Source organism: Rhodamnia argentea, chromosome 9 (assembly GCF_020921035.1).
Source record: "Rhodamnia argentea isolate NSW1041297 chromosome 9, ASM2092103v1, whole genome shotgun sequence".
Lineage (NCBI taxonomy): Eukaryota > Viridiplantae > Streptophyta > Magnoliopsida > Myrtales > Myrtaceae > Rhodamnia > Rhodamnia argentea.
Window position 1 is genome coordinate 16,113,977 of NC_063158.1, and position 19,792 is coordinate 16,133,768.

A 19,792-nucleotide genomic window follows, 5' to 3' on the forward strand; every position below is an offset into this window, starting at 1 on the left:
TGTCGCGTGTTTTGGTCGGTCGATCTGTGGTTCTCTCTCGTCTCTTCTTTATATAACGGCTATCATGTCAAGAAAGATTTGTTTATATAAGGAAGCTAGAGAAGGAACTGGGGAACTAAGATCTGATCAGACTAAAATTTTATAATTATTTTAGGAATTTAATTCGTCCGGGACTTGTTATAAGATTGTGCAATTAATTGGCGTCGCAATCCAAAGTGCATGAATTTCAAGAAATCATCTTTCATGAATTCCCAGAAATTATCTTTCACGTCGATCGTATCACGTTTCATGTTATCGTGTGCCACTAGAAGTATCGTGTTTCTATATTTTTGCTTACGCAATACCAATGAGAAGTTTTCTAATTTTATTATTATGAGAGGCATTATTTCAGCATTATACATAGAGGTCGGTTCCAGGTCTAGTCTAGTGTCACCCAAGAACAGGGAACCGGATTGGACAAATTGGTCCGATCCTCAAGTTGTCCAATGGAACCGGTGGACAACAATAATCGGTGGATTATAAGATTTACATTTGGGAAATAAAAAAAAATTAAACAATGATCAGTCAGGTCCTATTTCCCTTGGAGTTAGGAAATAGTCCGAAAATCACCGGTTTCATAATGGAACCGGGAACCGAACTGGTGCCCTTGGGAACTAGGCCAACCCCGGCCAGTTTGGTCGGATCCAAACAATTTCCGACTAAATCGATCCGTCTTGCTCATCCGTAGTTACACGTGGCATTAAAGATCAATGAGATACGCTTCCTGTTTCTTGGGAAGCGGCTATCGAACGTAAGGGATGGCTCTTACTCCATCGGGTTTGTTTGCGTCTTCAATCACTTAGCCTGTCCAATTAAATCTCTTGAAGTAAATGGTAGGCAACCTATAGAAAGGAAAAAACTAATGAGTGTGAAAGTAGGACAATGTTTCCATCGAATAGCCTCATATTTGAACGAGAGAGTCCTTCATCGGAGTCTGGAATCTCGGAACACACTCTTATTGCGTCCAAAGAGATAATCGAAGTAACACTATTGCACGAACCCCGTCCTCTAAACGATATGAAAAGGCTGAATCTATCGCGGTGTCTAGATACCAACTTCATTACCGAGTGATGCAGCATCTCAAAAGCTGTCGGGATTACGAGCGATTCGCCATATAACGTATAAAAAGTCGCAACACCATCTTTGCACAAAATCGAAAGTAGCCGTTGGGCCAATCGCTGCCCAATGAATGCTACTCGATCACATGGTGCTCCTTCGTCCCAAGAGCTGGAAATGCCTTGGAAAGAAACATAATGAAAAGAAGGAAACTTTACGAGTCGAAATCAAAGCTCTGTCCTTTTGAATTCGAACAAGCGATGCCAACGGAATAAAAGCATATGCCTTCATTAGTTTAATGAGTGCCGTGGGCGTCGCCGGTTTCCGAGCCGAGCAAGAAAGGCCCCAGTCGGTCCATGTTACCGTCGGATTACTATAATCCATTCAACGGCCCCGTAAGCCTCTGGATTCTCTCAAGTGACGTAGCTCGAAATTGATACATGAGAAGCACATAGACTTTACGGAAAAGCAAATCGAAACAGAGCAAGGCCCAAAATACTGCGAAACAAAGCCAAATCTAGAAAATAAGGACGATCGACAGAGCGCCAATAGGGTTAAGCACATGTTCGTTCCACAAGACTGGATCTGTCAAGCAAAACAATGGATGGCTAATTACCAGATCTCGTATCTTCGTCAATAATGGGCAGCCGTCGGAAAATTCCTTTTTCCAGTAACTGCAGCGATGCCAGTTCATGATGTGCACCTAGCTTCAATTTCCTCTGCACCATCGTCGTACGGAAACGATCAAAGCAAATTGAACAAATACAGATCTAACATTTGGAAGAGTAAATCTTTGTGGTTCAATGAGATTCTAGAGCTCCTACGATCATCATTGAAGCTAGAGGCAATAACTAGTTTCTCCTTTTGAAAAACATGAATTAATCCGAACACATCGATATGCTCAACCCACATTTCATTTGGGGCCACGCCTTCAAAAAAAAAAAAAAGAGGAATAAGTGCATTAAAAATCCTAAAACTTATCACGAAAGTGCAACAAAAAATGCAATTAAATCTTAAAATTTGTCAAATTAGTTCAATTCAGTCTTTCCGTCAACTCCATCCAACTTAGTTAAAGGAAAATACCGATGTGGCTTCTTTTTTTTAATACTTTCTCTTTCTACATGGCGATGGCATGATTAAATCATGAAATATAATGCCAAAACGGCGTCGTTTTTTATTTAAATATAAATTTTAAGAAAAATTTTATTGAAAATTAAAAAAAAAAAAAAAACCTCGCCGCCACCGTTCCCCCCAACCCCCTTGCATGGGAAGGGTCCATGAGGATGGAGACGATGGACGAGGGTCAACAAGTGTTGCCGGTCCCTAGCCAGGGCCTAGCGATCCCCGTCGGCCATCCTCCACCCTCGCCGACCCTAGCTTCCCGACAATGGTGTGGGGGCGCCGGCTGTGATGGCTACAAGCCTTGGCTTCCAGGTTTTTCTTTTCTCTCTTTTTTTTTTTTCAATTTGGATTTTTTAATTAAAAATCAAATTTAGATAAAAAAAAAAAAGACATTGTTTTAGCGATGTTATCGCCACGTAGGATAAAAAAATGATAATAATAAAAAATCACGTCAACACTTTTCATTAGCCAAATGTGATGGAGTTAACGAAAACCAATTTGACAAGTTTTAAGACTCGATTACATTTTTTTGCAAGTTTTATAACTCAATTGCACTTTCGCGATGAGTTTTATGACTCGCAGTGCACTTAGCACATCCTTTGCAATAAATCCAAGATTCGAGATTCCTTGGAGAAAATGTTTTGCCAATTCGCTTTGTCGTAGAACCAGTTCTTTCAAATTCTTTTGGAGTTTCCTCTCTATCTCCTTCATAATGTGTTAATCGAACGAAATCGATAGAATTACAAGTGACCTATAACACAATTCAACAATCATGTAGCCGAATCCTTGCCTGTTCCCTGGCCTATGCGTCTCACATCGAATTTTGCAAACTGAGGAGCGCCTCGACTTTAGTTAATTTTCCAAAGTCTTAGGTAGTGATGGGAAGTCATTTACCACCTAAGTGCACGAAGTTCGGTTAATCAACTGTTGCAAATTATCAAACACTTAAAATCACACTGGACTCGCGTCAACTGGACAGATCGAACTCCTAAACCCTTAGGTAATCGTAGCGAAATCATTTATTATTAATGTACACGTTGAAACCGTGGAGATCTTAGGTCCTAGCTCTAGAGGTTTAATGTCCCTGTGGCAAACGATGAATGTTCGAGCAGGACTCAGACACTCGAACTCAACTCGATCAAATTACAGTAGATTGATAAAGGAGGAATTCGTGAACGTTGAGTTCAGAGGCCCTCGAAGAACCGCAAATGGTCTTCAAAAGTCTCGCCATGACGGATTGTGCGGATCGACCCATCTTCTTCAACCTGCGGTGTACAATGCAGTTTCCAAAGGTTAGCCCGTCGACAAAATGCCAATCCAGAATAGAGATGATTTCGAAGGCAAGCTCAAGCAGCCATGGAAGTCACTAAAGAGTGATTACTAACAAAGGATCCGACGAAAAAGTTTTGGCCAAAAGCAAAGAAGAATCATTGTATAGTTGAAGATGAGATTAACGTTGAGGAAAAGACGGTGACACCATCCATGATAAGAGAACCATGTTATAGTTTCAAGTCAATACTTCCAAACCTAGAAGCCCTGTCAAGGGTCAAAGTTATTCGATCAATTGATTTATCAACCTTCTTCGATTTGAAAGCATAACTCTTCTACATGGCTTGAGAACAGATACTACTGCTTCCCATAATCACATAAACCAAAAATCCTTGAGAGCTAACTGCTAAAATCCAAGTCTTGGGTAGTGCATTCGGCATACAAAACAATGAAAGACTACTTGAAGGATCTGAATTGCCATCCTCACTTTTAGTTGCTTTTAAGCATTTATGGTTTCATGCTCCAATCTCTCGTTTGCGGTGTGTCTTGCTAGTTTTGGGTTTAGTTATTTAGGAGTTTTATTAGTTTTTTCTGATGTCCATAACAGTTCTGTCCCGCGAAGATTTCTTTATCAGTGCACATCAGACAAAATCTTCCGCAAAAGTGCATTTCTTCTGGTTTTTCACCCACAATGATTCCCTTATCCTGATCAGTCTCGCCTTTCCTTTTTTTCTTTAGGCGCCCCATGAGATAGGAAAAGCTTCTACGTTAGATTTACTGGATACTCCTAGTAAATGATTTCTGTAAGAAGACAGTACTCCATTGAAAGCCCCTTCATTTTATTTTGTTTTTACTGGTAAAAGCAATGTAAAGTTAAGTAAACTAACTCTTTTATTGGGTTGATTAGCACAGGTTAAGAAACTGGAAGGGTGTCCAGGTAAATTTTTCCAAGCAAAATCGAGGAGAAACAGAGGATTATGTCAATAAGTTTCAAAAGCAGGAATGAGCAAGGGGCGCATACCCAGTACTCGGGGGGCCGCATCTTGAGATTGTAAGTCGAGGCCATGCTCATGCAGTATGCACCTGCATCATGGACAACAAGGCCGGCTCCCTGCACAACAACGCTTGTCTTGCTCAGAAACCTGTTGATATTCATTGAACAGATCATAAAGCAGGTAAAAACTATAAACATTACCTTAGTGGGTGTTGGAAGGTCTCTGTCCTTCCCCAAGAAATCTGCAGACTCGCACACAGGACCCACCACATCGAAGGTCAAAACATCAGCATCGGGTGGTGTAGGAGAGATCAACTCTATGTGCTGCAACCAACATTAAAGGTCAATCTTGCGACAATCTTGCGACCAAGGGAACAAATAGTATTGTTACTTTCTGTCACCTCCGCAGTGACAAAAACAAAAGCAAATATATGGGTTTTCTACTTCACCAAGCCCCTCACACCCCAAAACCCCAATAAAAATAATGAAAAAATTTCCAAAAGAAAAGATCTATAGAAAAGAATGAGAAGTTTAACCAAAATAGAAGTTACAAAAATTTCATCTTCCTAGCAACAATAATGCCAAGACTAGCTATGCTCAGCCACTATTGCAATCCCATGTGGATATGCACAATAATCACTGATAGTTTTCCGCTGAGCAACTATAAGTGAAGTTTTTCTGCTACACCCTAAGACAAATTGATGGTGAAATTATAAGGACCAAGGCTTAAACCAGGCTTTCAAACTTCGAACAAAGGCAAAAGTGACGTATGATGATGAGTGAGGAAATTCAACAGCATCAAAGAAAAAACATTAGCTGAGCCATTAAAATATGTTTGAGAAGCATGCATGAAGATACACTAACCTGATATGCACCATAAAGGCTCGGACGGATAAGTTCTGCCATGCTACCATCTATAACAATGAAATTCTTTGTTCCATTAGTTTTAACTCCAATTACGCGATTAACCAAACAGCAAGTATTTGCGATTAGCGATCGTCCTGGTTCAATAATGAGCTTGAGATTCCGTGAAAGGACCAGTTCACGGACCTGCATGCAATTATAAACAGATGTAAGTTAAGCGCGATGAGATGACAGTACAATCGACAATCAGCACATTTGTTTTACTACAATAAAGTAGCAACCCTCTTAAATAAGAGATTCTGAACAATTCTATTCCAGTAAGTAATCTGATTGCCCAGAAACTAAACATAATACCTGTAAAGACACCTAAAAGTGTTGGAAACACCTAAAAATGTTGGGATCATTAAAAAAGTAGCACGAGCAATTATTACGAGTTCAAAAATAATGATTGTAAATATACTTGTCTTTCAAATCACATATGTCAAAGTTTTGTTGCCTCCACAAAAATAGATCCACATCAAGCCTGCAATAGCATTATGAATTGTCTTTCAAATCACACATGACAAGAAGAATTAAAGGTATGATTCTCACTGTGTCAATGAGATCTCTGGGTGTAGGAAGGGCAGCACCGGTGTGGTAATAATCTATTCCAAGACCACCTCCAATATTCAAATAATTAACCTCAAATCCTTGTTCACGGATTACGTTAATATAATTTACCATGAGCACTGCAGCATCTCTGAATATGTCAACCTGAGAATTATAAGAAAAAGGAACCTCTCAACACCACAAGCGTGTATTTCCATGTAAATTAGAATCGAGGGGTAGATGGGCAAATCACAAGAAGTGCAGATAGATTAATATGATCCTCACACTTGGTTTGGTACAACCAGTCAAAGGTAAACTAATTGTTAGACAATAACAGCTTTAACTGCTGTAATCTTTAATATGATTCAAGACAAGATTATGTCCATACCTTGGTAATTGTGGAACCAAGATGGCAATGGGCTCCCACAAGCTTCAGCTCATTTGGATGTGATTTTACAGCATCAAGAAACCACTGCAGCTTCTCGTTCCTAATGCCAAACTTAGAGTTTTTGTTTCCCGTGGCTACATATGGATGGACCTGAATTGAAAACCCCCACATAATTAGTGTGAGATTTTTCAGGAGAAGGAAGAACCGGTGCTGCACCACCCATGTTCATATGCACTGCTCGCAACAAATACTGTGACAAAATGAGCTGGAGCTGGACAGAGAATAGCATATAAGATATGAAATGTAAAGGCCTTATGAATGGAAGAACCAAAAATTACCTGAGGATCCACATCTGGATTAATACGAAGAAGGATATTAACCTTCTTGTCAGCTATCCTTGCAGCTGCAACTAAGTTCTCCAAGTCGAATTCGCTGTCAACGTTGACAAAGACACCTTCTTGTGCTGCTAGAACCAAATCTTCCAAGAGTTTTCCGTTTCCGTTAAAAATGCATCTATCATCAGTTGCCAAAACCAATATATAAATTCACTTTGTTGTCCAAAATTGTAAACAACTGCACAGAACCACAATGTAAGCAAAACTATCCCACAATTTTCTTCTTCACGAATCATCGTTGACAAATGAAAAGGCAAGCATTCAGATACAAAGACAGAACACAGTTACACGTTGACTGCATCAACAATACGAAGTTCGAAACTAATAGATAAAACAACTTACTCTTATGAGGTAATCCAGCAGAAAATTTCACAAATATGAAATAGCAACCTGAACACCTTTTAGACTTTCCTTATCAATCCACCTTTTGGAAAGGTCAATGCAATAGTACTGCACTAAACTTCCATAAAAAGGTATTCAACTGTTCCTATCGAATCTGCACTGAAAGAACATGACTGTTCAGACAGATATGTTTAAGCATTTGATGTTTCCACAGGAGGGACTTTTTCAGCTCCACTATCAGCAGATAAATAATCCTTTGCCACGATAGTCACTTCAATACAATCTAACATCAATTGACCCTTCTGCAATTCATCCATAGTAACTCATCTAACATTTGACACCCTCGACGATACTCCTTTACCCACCTTTTTCTCTGTATTTCTTCCCTCCTCACTTACTTACAATATTACTGCACTAAACTTCAATAAAACAGTATTCAACTATTCCTGTTGAATCTGCGATGAAAGACCATGACTGTTCAGACAGACATGATGTTTAAGCATGAGATGTTTCCACTAAAGGGACTTTTTCAGCTCCACAATCAGAAGATGCATAATCCTCCGCCACATTAGTCACTTCATTATGATCCAAAATCAGATGTCCCTTCTGTGATTCATCCATAGTAACTCACCTAACATTTGATACCCTCAACGATAGTCCTTTACCCACCTTTGTCTCTGCATTTCTTCTTTCCTCCTTCGTAAGTGAGGTACATATTAACATCAATAACGAACATGCATTCAACGTTAAAAGTAAAGATTTTTGGCTCAAGCATGATTGAATCGTCCTGTTCTCACATTGTAGCTGATCCCACATATCAGCTCCCTATATCAAAGAAACAAAAGCACCACAAATACTATTCCTAATGTATTCTTTTCCCTTTACAGGTTTGGGGATGATCAACAGGCAAAAAATTCCCATAATACTGTATAAAACTTTTTTCGACCAGCGAAAATTCAGGGAATCAAAGCATTACTCTCATCTCATTTTCGACTCGGCGCCAGCTTCCTAATCACTTCTGTCTCAAGAATTTTCCTGTGCAGGGACAAACGCTAACCACATTACACTCAAAACTAAGGAAAAAAAAAAGGACTATTCTACAACTCTAAGCACACGCAAATCCATTTTCAACTTATCTACTAAACCACATTGCAAATACACAATAGCTAACAGAAAGACTGGACTTTATGCTTCAAGAACAACAATGGCCAAAACTCTATTTTACCTGGTGGGATCGAACCCAGCACAAAGGGCCAACCTCAGCTCATTACCACTGACCAACACAGCCCCACAGCCCAACCCTCTCAAATGCTCCAAAATCTTAAAGTTATTGTTCGCCTTGATCGCGTACCCAATGACCGCGCCCTCCAAACCCTCCAACGCGTCCCTATAGGCCTTCACATTCCTCGTGATCTGCTTCTTGCTGTAGAGGTAAAAGGGCCTTCTCTCGACGCTGTCCATGACGTCCTGGACCTTGACGTCCTCGCAGTACAGGAACCCATCCCGGGACTTGGAGAAGCAGTGCTCGAACGTCGTCGACTGTGGGTCCCGGACGCCGCTTTCCGCCGGGTTCTGGGAGAAGGCGGCTCGCAGCTGGTGGCGACTTATGGGTTTTGCCGCTGCTTTGAACGGAGAAATGGTGATATTGGCGGTTGGGTTTTGGGAGAGCGGGTGGTTTGCGAGTGTTTTGGGGCGGTGGGTGGGGCTTGAGAGGAGGCGGGAGATGGGAAGAGCAGCCATTGTCGGAGAGTGAAGGTGTGAGACAGAGAGGGACTGATGTGAGACTAAGGTTGATACGTTGTGGAGACTACTGCGTTCCTTACTTCCATGTGCTTCTATGAAGTCAACGGAGTCAATGATCCGATTGACCCGGCCCTATTTTGTAGAAAGGGGTTTTGTCCGTCCGGATATTGGGTTCGGGTCGGGCCTATCTCGGCCCAAGTCATATGGTCTAAGCGATGATTAGTCCTAATCTAATATTTTATTTAGTCTCCCCTTTTGAAGTGAATGCTTTTGAATGTTGCAATGGCCCTTGACAATTGACATTTTGTTGAGTTCTTTGAAGACAGGTGATTCGTTTGGCAAAAGAAAATTTGACACAAGTTTGTCAAATGAGGGTTGGCGACACCACACCTATCGGTTTTTCAAAACAGACAATCTAATGCTTAGAAGGTATAAATCATTTAAATAAAAATTAATGTGATTCGATCCAAATAAAGATTATCGCACAAATTTTACGTAAGGAAAGATTACGATCAAATCAACTAATGCAACAGAATAATGCTATTAGTAAGATATGCCACGTGTAACTTTTATGGCATAGTGATCAAGGTATGATTTGCTAGACTTTATAAGTTCTAAAACGCATTCCATCGTATATCTTTTTTCAACAAAGTAAAAATCAATTTAAAAAAAAAAAAAGCTAAAAACCGATTCGAAGCTGGTTTACCTAAGAACCGGCCTTGTAAGGATCCGAACAGGTTATGGTGGGTTCCTCGGTTTTTTTTTTTTCCCAGGAGCCTACGTGATTCCTATGTGAACTGGTATGGAATTGGTTAGGTAAGTTCGGTTCTCGAGTTGAACTAGCCCGATTGCTTATCTCTCTAGTAGTCTATGCTCATACTTTCAACAAAATTACTTTCAAATCATAAACACTTTCATAAATTTTTTTTTTGTAACCGAGGTTTCCCACGTGTAATGGACTATTCCTTGGGGTAGTGGGGGTATGAGCGCCAATGCCACCGGTTAAGTCTTCCAAGTGTTAGAGATATGCCCTAAAGCGACTATGTAATAGTTACATGTTAGGGATTTCAGTTATATTTTCAATTTATTATTTAATTAATGGCAAAGACGTATTTATTCATTTGTCCAATTATTTACTTATATGAATAAATTCCACAAGATCGGTTGTGGCTGGACCTATTCTTGAGACGTTGAGAATATGTGTGACGAGTTCACGGTTAGACCGAATCTTTAAAGCTGTTCCGGTTGATGGATCATTGAATGGATATCAATGATCCTGTTGAGACCGGTGTGTTCTTAACTTCACCATTGAGCATTGGATGCTTAAGGGAATGACGAGTCACAAGTCATTGGGTATTGCGATACCCGAGTTAGAACACAGGTGCTTGTATCGGACAAGTTCATTGAACATGACACGCATTGAACGATTAGCGACATGGAAGCTTTTAGCGTGGTCAATGTCTAATCGTTCATGCTTTGGTCTTGTGTAAATAATCCTTAGACTTGAGGCATAGTGTTGACTTGTGTGTTGGATGGCTATGGTTCACGAGGACGCATATTGATGGTTCGTCGATCCGTCTCTGTACTTGATGATCATAGTTCATGCACATACGAAGTCACACGTGTGCGCAAAATGGAATCTGTCTCCTTGTCACATGCAAGGTATGATATCCTATGCAATTTAATTATGACAATGTATTGAAATCCTCGGCCGGGGTTATAACCGAGAATGAAATGTTCATGTCTCGTATGAATGCATGTCGATTAGATTTGTGCATATGATCGAATTGGTGACTTGACAAATATTTCATGGTCTTTGTTCGATCGGGATATAGTAAGACGGAGGGATTGAATTACACTGTAGTCAAAGGCGACGGGTTCATTATGTTCTTAAAGCATTCACACTGTGCGGGTAGTCATGATATATTGCTAGATGTCACTCATGACTTGTAGGACCTAGAGATTGATCGGGACAATCAATTCTCTTAGAAGTACTAACGTGTTAGTGCATGTCTTACTGCTAGCTCGGTGATGAACCTAGGGATGTCACACACCTTAACCAATAAATGACGACGTTGAACGGAAAGACAATATTGCAAATATGTTTGCAATTACGTATACCGAATTAGTCGAACAATTAAATTAAATGAGATTTAATTTAATTCTTATTTTTGGTCATCGACGTACGTGCATATGATGCACACGCACTCTTATAGTGGACACAAATTGATGTATCCGAAATGCACACATTTAATCGCACTATTATGTTTTTTATTAAATTATATGTATATATATATAATTGTTATATATATATTTATATATAATTTATGTTGCACGCACATATTGATGTGCGTGCAACGTACATGGTCAGCACAACAAGTGCTGACCATGTGTTTTATTTCTTATTTAAAAAAAAAAAAGAAAATGGTAATAATAGTGCAAGCACACGGTCAGCAAAAGTTGCTAACCGTGTGCTGTTTTGCCCACGAACAGATCGTGTGCCTTGTTCGCACGATCTGCAACGTGTGCATGAGACGAACGTGGACAACAGGTTTTGCTGATCGTGTGCTCGTGTGACACGATCGGCAAAACACTCAACGTGCGGCGCCCATTAACGAGAACGAAGAGAAAGTGTGCACTGGCGTGCGTAAAAGGCATGAGAAAAAACCAGAAATTTCTCTCTGCACATTTTTTCTTGCATTGAACGAAAGACCAGAAATTTTGAGAGTTGTGAGAATTGATTCCACAATATTGCTAGCACAATTCAAGTGGTGATTCTCGCAAGTTCGTTCTTCCGTTTGACATTGCGATTGGTGGTGTGTCTGAACTAGAGGCCCGACACTTGTGGGGCTCGGATCGAAGAACATCTAAACCTATTTCGTTTCAAGCACGCTTCAAGAGGTAATCCGTTAAACCCCTTTGTTGCACGTGTTTTTCGATTGAAACGCACGAACTACGCCTCTGGAGATACGTGTATAGGTTTTTATTTATTTCCGCTGCGTATTTTATATGTTTTATTTGCCTATGCATGTTACGTGTATCCCAACAGTGGTATCAGAGCCAATCCTTAGGCGTTTTCGCGCGTTTAATTGATTTTAGTTCGTAGTGATTTTTGCGATGCTATGGCTAATTTATTTTTAGAGAATTGTTCTTTTTACGTGGCCAATAGAAGTTGATTAATTTATTCGATAAATTAATCAACGTAGCAAAAATTGAGGCTAAATCAATTTTGAATCGAAAATCTGTAGTTATTTTATATTATAAATTCTGCAAAATGATTCGCGACTACGAATCTAGTGGCGAGAATGCTATTGCCGCTTAGAATTACGCACGTGAAATTTGTTTCGCTGGCGTTGATTTCTTAAAGTGGCTTGCGTTGCTCTACCATGAATATGATTAAATGCAGAATTTTATTTGTGCCTTCCGAAGCTTTAAATTATGAATTTATTGCTCACGTGGAAGGGTGGTGATCATGGAAAAATCCCTAATCAATGTGATTGATATATGATTGAATGTATGATGATTACAGGTATTTTTTTGGGGTTGTAATTATTAAATGAAGGCTGCGTCCTTCTTTTATTTTTCATGTAATTTTTAGCGTAGTTTAGTATAGTTAATTATTTATGTAAATGCTACGAGGATTACGTGGAGGAGCCGTTAAGCCGGAGAGCTCTTTGGGCCCGGTTCGCGAAGAGTTCAAGGAACCAAGACGAAGCGAAAAGCGGATCTCCAATATTAAAATATTAAAATGATTAAATGTGGTCTCATTGGCTCGAGATCCATTAAACCATAATTCCATGATCACCACGTAGGATAGATGTTTATACGTTTGACATCTATTTATTTATTATGTTTTATGAGCATGTTAAACCGGTTAATGTGCAAAGTGAGACCTTTAAATAATGACCACAACCTCCTTAAAATAATATTAAGTCGTAACGGGTTTCGGACTCGTGGCCTTCCGTCGTTGTGGTTTGATCCTATATTATAGTGGTTGATTGACTAGCTATGGATACATAGGGGTTAATTGCCATTCATAATAATGGACCACTCCATTAAACATATGATGTTGTGGGGTTGGAGCCAAATGATTTCCAATAACTGTTAGGTGAGGGGATCGTTTGCGTTTTCAATACTTGTATGAGACGATGGGTTAGACTTAACTATGATCATGATGTCAATAACTGTCAGGTGAGACTTTCATGGTCTAGAGGCCGAAATTATGATTGGGACTCGCATATGATGCGTTGAATAAGTTGATTCACTCACCAAGTTTATAGAGCACCAATAACTGTTAGGTGAGGTGGACTATGAGCTGGTGGGACTCCAATCCCCACTAGTAATCTTTATCCAACAAAGATTACCGTTTCCCATTTTAAGGAGTATGGGATCCGAATATAAATTTAGTGGGAGGTTCTATTTCATTTAAAGGCCAAAATGAAATAGTTACTTTGAAAGACAACATCTAACAATTTATTTTCTGCACAGATATTTATTACTCCGAAAATGGTGAACACAAACCCACTTGCTTCGATACTTGACAAGAACTGTTTATTTGGACCCAATTTCACCGATTGGGTGAGGAATTTGAGAATTGTTCTCAATTCAGAAAAACTCGGGTATGTGCTTGATGAAAAAATGCCAACCTCTTTTCCTGAGGGTGGGACCCAAGAGGAACGTGTCATTTATGATAAGTGGCATGATGATGACTTAAAAGTTAGGTCATATATGCTTGCTTCAATGAATAATGAATTTCGGAAGAAGTATGAAGCAATGGAAGATGCTAGGTCGATCATATTGCACCTGAAGGAATTCTTTGATGAGAATGGTCGAACCTCTAGATATGAGATATCTAAGGCATTGTACCGCATGAGGATGGCTGATGGATCATCAGTTAATGATCACGTTTTGAAAATGATCTGGCACATAGAAGAATTGGCTATGCTGAATCTCGTTATGGACAATGACTTAGCTGTGGATTTGATCCTCCAATCCTTACCCGATTCCTTCTCTGGTTTTGTCCAAAACTTCCACATGCATAAGATGGAGAAAACTCTTGCTGAGTTACATAGCATGCTGGTAGTTTATGAGAAGGAAATGCACAATACAAGGTCAAATGTAGTGGCTATGGCTAAGGCTTCTTCTTCAAAGAGTAAGACTATTTTGAAGAAAAGGAAATGGAAGAGGCCTGTGAAAGCTGCTGTGCAACCAAAACCCAAGATTGAAAAAGGGAAATGTCATTACTGTGGTGTCATGGGGCCTTGGAGGAGGAACTGCAAGAAGTACCTCGCGAGCTTGAAGGTCAAGCCAAAGAACCAACCTTGTGAAGGTATGGTGTCCATGCTTATTGAAACTAATCTTATGGTTAGTGCTTTGAATCCAGCTTATGGATTCTCGGATTCGCTGCAACCTCACATATTTGTATGTCTTTGCGAAACTGGAAATAAGCGGGATCTTTGGGGCGAAATGAGATTGTTCTAACATTTGCAAATGGGGCAAGAGTTGCTGCATTAGCTATAGGGACTTTTCGTTTATGTTTGCCTTCTGGACATATTTTGGTTTTAAAGAATTGTTTGCATTATGAGAATGTTGTTCGGAACATCATCTCTATACCTCGTTTGGGTAAAGAGAATTATGAATTTTCTTTTGCTGATGATGTATGTTCTATTTATTATAATAGAACATGTGTTGGTTCTGGATTATTAACCAATAATCTCTATACCATTACAATGTCCGGTAATGCGATTACCAATGTCAATAAGCAAAATAGTCACGATGTAAATGCCATAACTAATAAACGCCCTAGAGATAGTCCAAATCCAATGTATGTTTGGCATCTTCGATTAGGTCATATTGGAGAAGACAGGATTAACAAGTTGAGTAATGATGGATATATTAATCCAATTGGTTTTGAACCATACTCGACTTATCATGCATGTCTTCTAGGAAAAATGACTAAGGCACCCTTTGTAGGACATAGTGTGCGAGCTGGCGACGTACTAGGATTGATACATACAGATGTATGTGGACCAATTAATGAAACCGCTAGGGGTGGTTATTCTTACTTCATTACCTTTCTCGACGATCATTCACGGTATGAGTATTTGTACTTAATGAAGTATAAATCTGAATCCTTTGAAAAGTTCAAGGAATTTAGGTCCGAAGTTGAGAAACAAACAGGAAAGAGTATTAAGGCTCTTCGATCTGATCGAGGAGGTGAATACCTTAGTACTGAATTCTTGGACTATCTTAAAGATAATGGCATTTTATCACAGTGGACACCTCCTGCAACTCCAGAACATAATGGTGTATCTGAAAGGAGAAATCACACTTTATTGGATATGGTGCGATCTATGATGAGTTACACTGATTTGCCAGTATCCCTTTGGGGATATGCCCTTGAGACACTGCATATTTTCGAACAGTGCCATCCAAATCTGTTCCAACTACGCCTTATGAGATATGGCATAGTAGAAAACCAAGTCTTAATCATACTAAGATTTGGGGTTGTCCCGCTTTCATCAAGAAGTTGAGGACAGAGAAATTGGAGGCTAGGTCCGAACAAGGTCGCTTCATTGGATATCCAAAAGAGACTCTTGGGTATTATTTCTATTTTCACTCTGACCAAAGAGTTTCGATCGATAGACATGCTTCCTTTACGGAGAATCGGTTCATTCAAGAAGGTAGTGCTGGGCGAAAAATAGTCTTACAAGAAGAAAATAATGAAGTACCAAATAACCAAGTTCGGACACCGATCTACGATTCGGTGGGAGCTTCTGATACACAACCTCTTAGGAGGAGTGCGAGAACGTCTCGTCTGCCTATTCGTTATAGACACTCGGTTGAAGATATTGAGCCACTATTCATTGTGAATGATAGTGATCAAGCGAGTGATCCTAGCACCTATGAGGAGGTGATGTTGGACATCGATTCTGGTAAGTGGCTAGAAGCAATGAAATCCGAAATGGATTCAATGTATTCCAACGATGTTTGGACTCTAGTTGATCTGCTTGATGGTATTGTACCAATTGGCTATAAATGGATCTTCAAGAGGAAGATGAACGCTGATGGTCAAGTTGGAACTTACAAAGCACGGCTGGTGGCGAAAGGATATCGTCAAAAAGAAGGGATCGATTACGACGAAACTTTCTCACCTGTAGCCATGCTAAAATCCATTCGGATTATGTTGGCTATAGCTGCGCACCTTGATTATGAGATATTCCGGATGGATGTCAAAACGGCTTTTCTAAATGGTTTCCTCGAGGAGAACATTTATATGGAACAACCACGGGGTTTTGAATCTAGTGGTGAAAGTCGAAAGGTGTGTAGGCTCAAGAGATCCATTTATGGACTCAAACAAGCCTCCGGAAGTTGGAACATCCGTTTTGATGAGATAGTCAAATCGTTTGGCTTTATTAAAAACCCGGATGAACCATGTGTATATAAGAAGGTCGGTGAGAGTGCAATTGCATTTCTAGTTCTTTATGTCGATGATATACTTTTAATTGGGAATGATATTCCAATGATATCATCGATTAAACTATTCTTGTCACGTAAATTCTCCATGAAAGATTTAGGAGAGGCAACTTATATTTTAGGTATCAAGATCTATAGAGATAGATCGAGAAGATTGATTGGCCTCTCCCAATCTACGTACATAGATAAAGTGTTAACACGGTTTAACATGCAATGTTCCAAAAGAGGATTATTGCCTTTTAGGCATGGAATCCGTCTTTCCAAGGAGATGTGTCCCAACACTCCTGAAGAAAGAGAGCGGATGGCAAAAATACCTTACGCATCCGCAATTGGAAGCATAATGTATGCGATGCTATGTACACGACCTGATATTGCGCATGCTGTAAGTATTACTAGCAGATATCAATCTGATCCAGGGGAAGAGCACTGGATAGCAGCCAAGAATATCCTTAAGTACTTGCGAAGGACTAAGGACTTATTCTTGATATATGGAGAAGGAGAGTTTAAAGTTGAAGCTTATACTGATTCCGATTTTCAATCGGATCCAAATGACTATAAGTCTACATCCGGGTTTGTCTTTACACTCAATGGTGGTGCGGTTAGTTGGAAGAGTTCCAAACAAAGCACAACCGCTAATTCCACCACCGAGGCAGAGTATGTAGCCGCTTCTGAAGCAGCAAAGGAAGCCGCTTGGATGAAGAAATTCATTTTCGAACTTGGAGTAGTTCCTTCCATTGAGCGACCGGTTACATTGTTTTGTGACAACAATGGGGCAATCGCTCAAGCTAAGGAACCAAGGTCTCACCAGAAGTCCAAGCACATTGAGAGACGCTTCCATCTCATTAGAGAAATAGTTGGGAGAGGTGATATCGCCTTGCAGAAAATTGCCTTAGCGGAAAACGTGGCAGATCCCTTTACTAAGGCCTTACCTCGGTCTTCTTTTGAAAGACACCTTGACAAAATGGGTTTGAGGTACCGGACTAGTTGGCTTTAGTGCAAGTGGGAGATTGTTAGAGATATGCCCTAAAGCGACTATGTAATAGTTACATGTTAGGGATTTCAGTTATATTTTCAATTTATTATTTAATTAATGGCAAAGACGTATTTATTCATTTGTCCAATTATTTACTTATATGAATAAATTCCACAAGATCGGTTGTGGCTGGACCTATTCTTGAGACGTTGAGAATATGTGTGACGGGTTCACGGTTAGACCGAATCTTTAAAGCTGTTCTCGGTTGATGGATCATTGAATGGATATCAATGATCCTGTTGAGACCGGTGTGTTCTTAACTTCACCATTGAGCATTGGATGCTTAAGGGAATGACGAGTCACAAGTCATTGGGTATTGCGATACCCGAGTTAGAACTACAGTGCTTGTATCGAGACAAGTTCATCGAACATGACACGCATTGAACGATTAGCGACATGGAAGCTTTTAGCGTGGTCAATGTCTAATCGTTCATGCTTTGGTCTTGTGTAAATAATCCTTAGACCTGAGGCATAGTGTTGACTTGTGTGTTGGATGGCTATGGTTCACGAGGACGCATATTGATGGTTCGTCGATCCGTCTCTGTACTTGATGATCATAGTTCATGCACATACGAAGTCACACGTGTGCGCAAAATGGAATCTGTCTCCTTGTCACATGCAAGGTATGATATCCTATGCAATTTAATTATGACAATGTATTGAAATCCTCGGCCGGGGTTATAACCGAGAATGAAATGTTCATGTCTCGTATGAATGCATGTCGATTAGATTTGTGCATATGATCGAATTGGTGACTTGACAAATATTCCATGGTCTTTGTTCGATCGGGATATAGTAAGACAGAGGGATTGAATTACATTGTAGTCAAAGGCGACGGGTTCATTATGTTCTTAAAGCATTCACACCTTATGGGTAGTCATGATATATTGCTAGATGTCACTCATGACTTGTAGGACCTAGAGATTGATCGGGACAATCAATTCTCTTAGAAGTACTAACGTGTTAGTGCATGTCTTACTGCTAGCTCAGTGATGAACCTAGGGATGTCACACACCTTAACCAATAAATGACGACGTTGAACGGAAAGACAATATTGCAAATATGTTTGCAATTACGTATACCGAATTAGTCGAACAATTAAATTAAATGAGATTTAATTTAATTCTTATTTTTGGTCATCGACGTACGTGCATATGATGCACACGCACTCTTATAGTGGACACATATTGATGTATCCGAAATGCACACATTTAATCGCACTATTATGTTTTTTATTAAATTATATGTATATATATATAATTGTTATATATATATTTATATATAATTTATGTTGCACGCACATATTGATGTGCGTGCAACGTACATGGTCAGCACAACAAGTGCTGACCATGTGTTTTATTTCTTATTTAAAAAAAAAAAAGAAAATGGTAATAATAGTGCAAGCACACGGTCAGCAAAAGTTGCTAACCGTGTGCTGTTTTGCCCACGAACAGATCGTGTGCCTTGTTCGCACGATCTGCAACGTGTGCATGAGACGAACGTGGACAACAGGTTTTGCTGATCGTGTGCTCGTGTGACACGATCGGCAAAACACTCAACGTGCGGCGCCCATTAACGAGAACGAAGAGAAAGTGTGCACTGGCGTGCGTAAAAGGCATGAGAAAAAACCAGAAATTTCTCTCTGCACATTTTTTCTTGCATTGAACGAAAGACCAGAAATTTTGAGAGTTGTGAGAATTGATTCCACAATATTGCTAGCACAATTCAAGTGGTGATTCTCGCAAGTTCGTTCTTCCGTTTGACATTGCGATTGGTGGTGTGTCTGAACTAGAGGCCCGACACTTGTGGGGCTCGGATCGAAGAACATCTAAACCTATTTCGTTTCAAGCACGCTTCAAGAGGTAATCCGTTAAACCCCTTTGTTGCACGTGTTTTTCGATTGAAACGCACGAACTACGCCTCCGGAGATACGTGTATAGGTTTTTATTTATTTCCGCTGCGTATTTTATATGTTTTATTTGCCTATGCATGTTACGTGTATCCCAACACCAAGATGCAGTTGGGGAGATTCGAACTTGGGATATCATCAATTTAACTGTCTAAGGCCTAGGGATCTCACCAACTCAGTCAACGCCTTATTAGCTTTCATAAAAAGTATTTTAGACTTGTATTATAGGAAATCAAGCTGATAGGGATCACGTACGCGCATCCTCAAGAATAGTTTAGTCATCCGAATAAGCAAAGTAATATAATGGCCATCTCATGTTCAAAACATGCATATATCATATATGTATGATCAAAGAGACAACCAAAGCATAGTCATCTATACGTGCATTCACATCATATTAGGACTTATGCATACATATCGTTACATGACACGTCATGTTTAGCCTCGTCGTCGCTCGAGGTCAACGACGCCGAGGCTTTCGTAGCCAAGGCTTGTCTTGCTGAGCCTCGAGCTCACCTCGCCAAGCGGCCGCCGTTGCCAAGGTCCTCCATTGGTGGAGGAAGCAGGTGGAGGA

The 19,792-nt window shown here is 39.9% G+C and overlaps 1 protein-coding gene across 1 annotated transcript; it reads right to left on the reverse strand.

The window, feature by feature from the left end:
- Positions 1 to 3,385: 3,385 nt before the first annotated feature.
- On the reverse strand, positions 3,386 to 8,880 carry LOC115726034 (diaminopimelate decarboxylase 2, chloroplastic-like). The gene is made up of 8 exons (XM_030655746.2): positions 8,283 to 8,880; positions 6,659 to 6,833; positions 6,321 to 6,470; positions 5,936 to 6,097; positions 5,345 to 5,530; positions 4,682 to 4,804; positions 4,508 to 4,597; positions 3,386 to 3,482 (listed from the first exon to the last, which is right to left on the reverse strand). Exons 1-8 carry the CDS (start codon positions 8,795 to 8,797, stop codon positions 3,402 to 3,404), a joined length of 1,482 nt encoding a protein of 493 aa, XP_030511606.1. The 5' UTR covers positions 8,798 to 8,880; the 3' UTR covers positions 3,386 to 3,401.
- Positions 8,881 to 19,792: the final 10,912 nt, after the last annotated feature.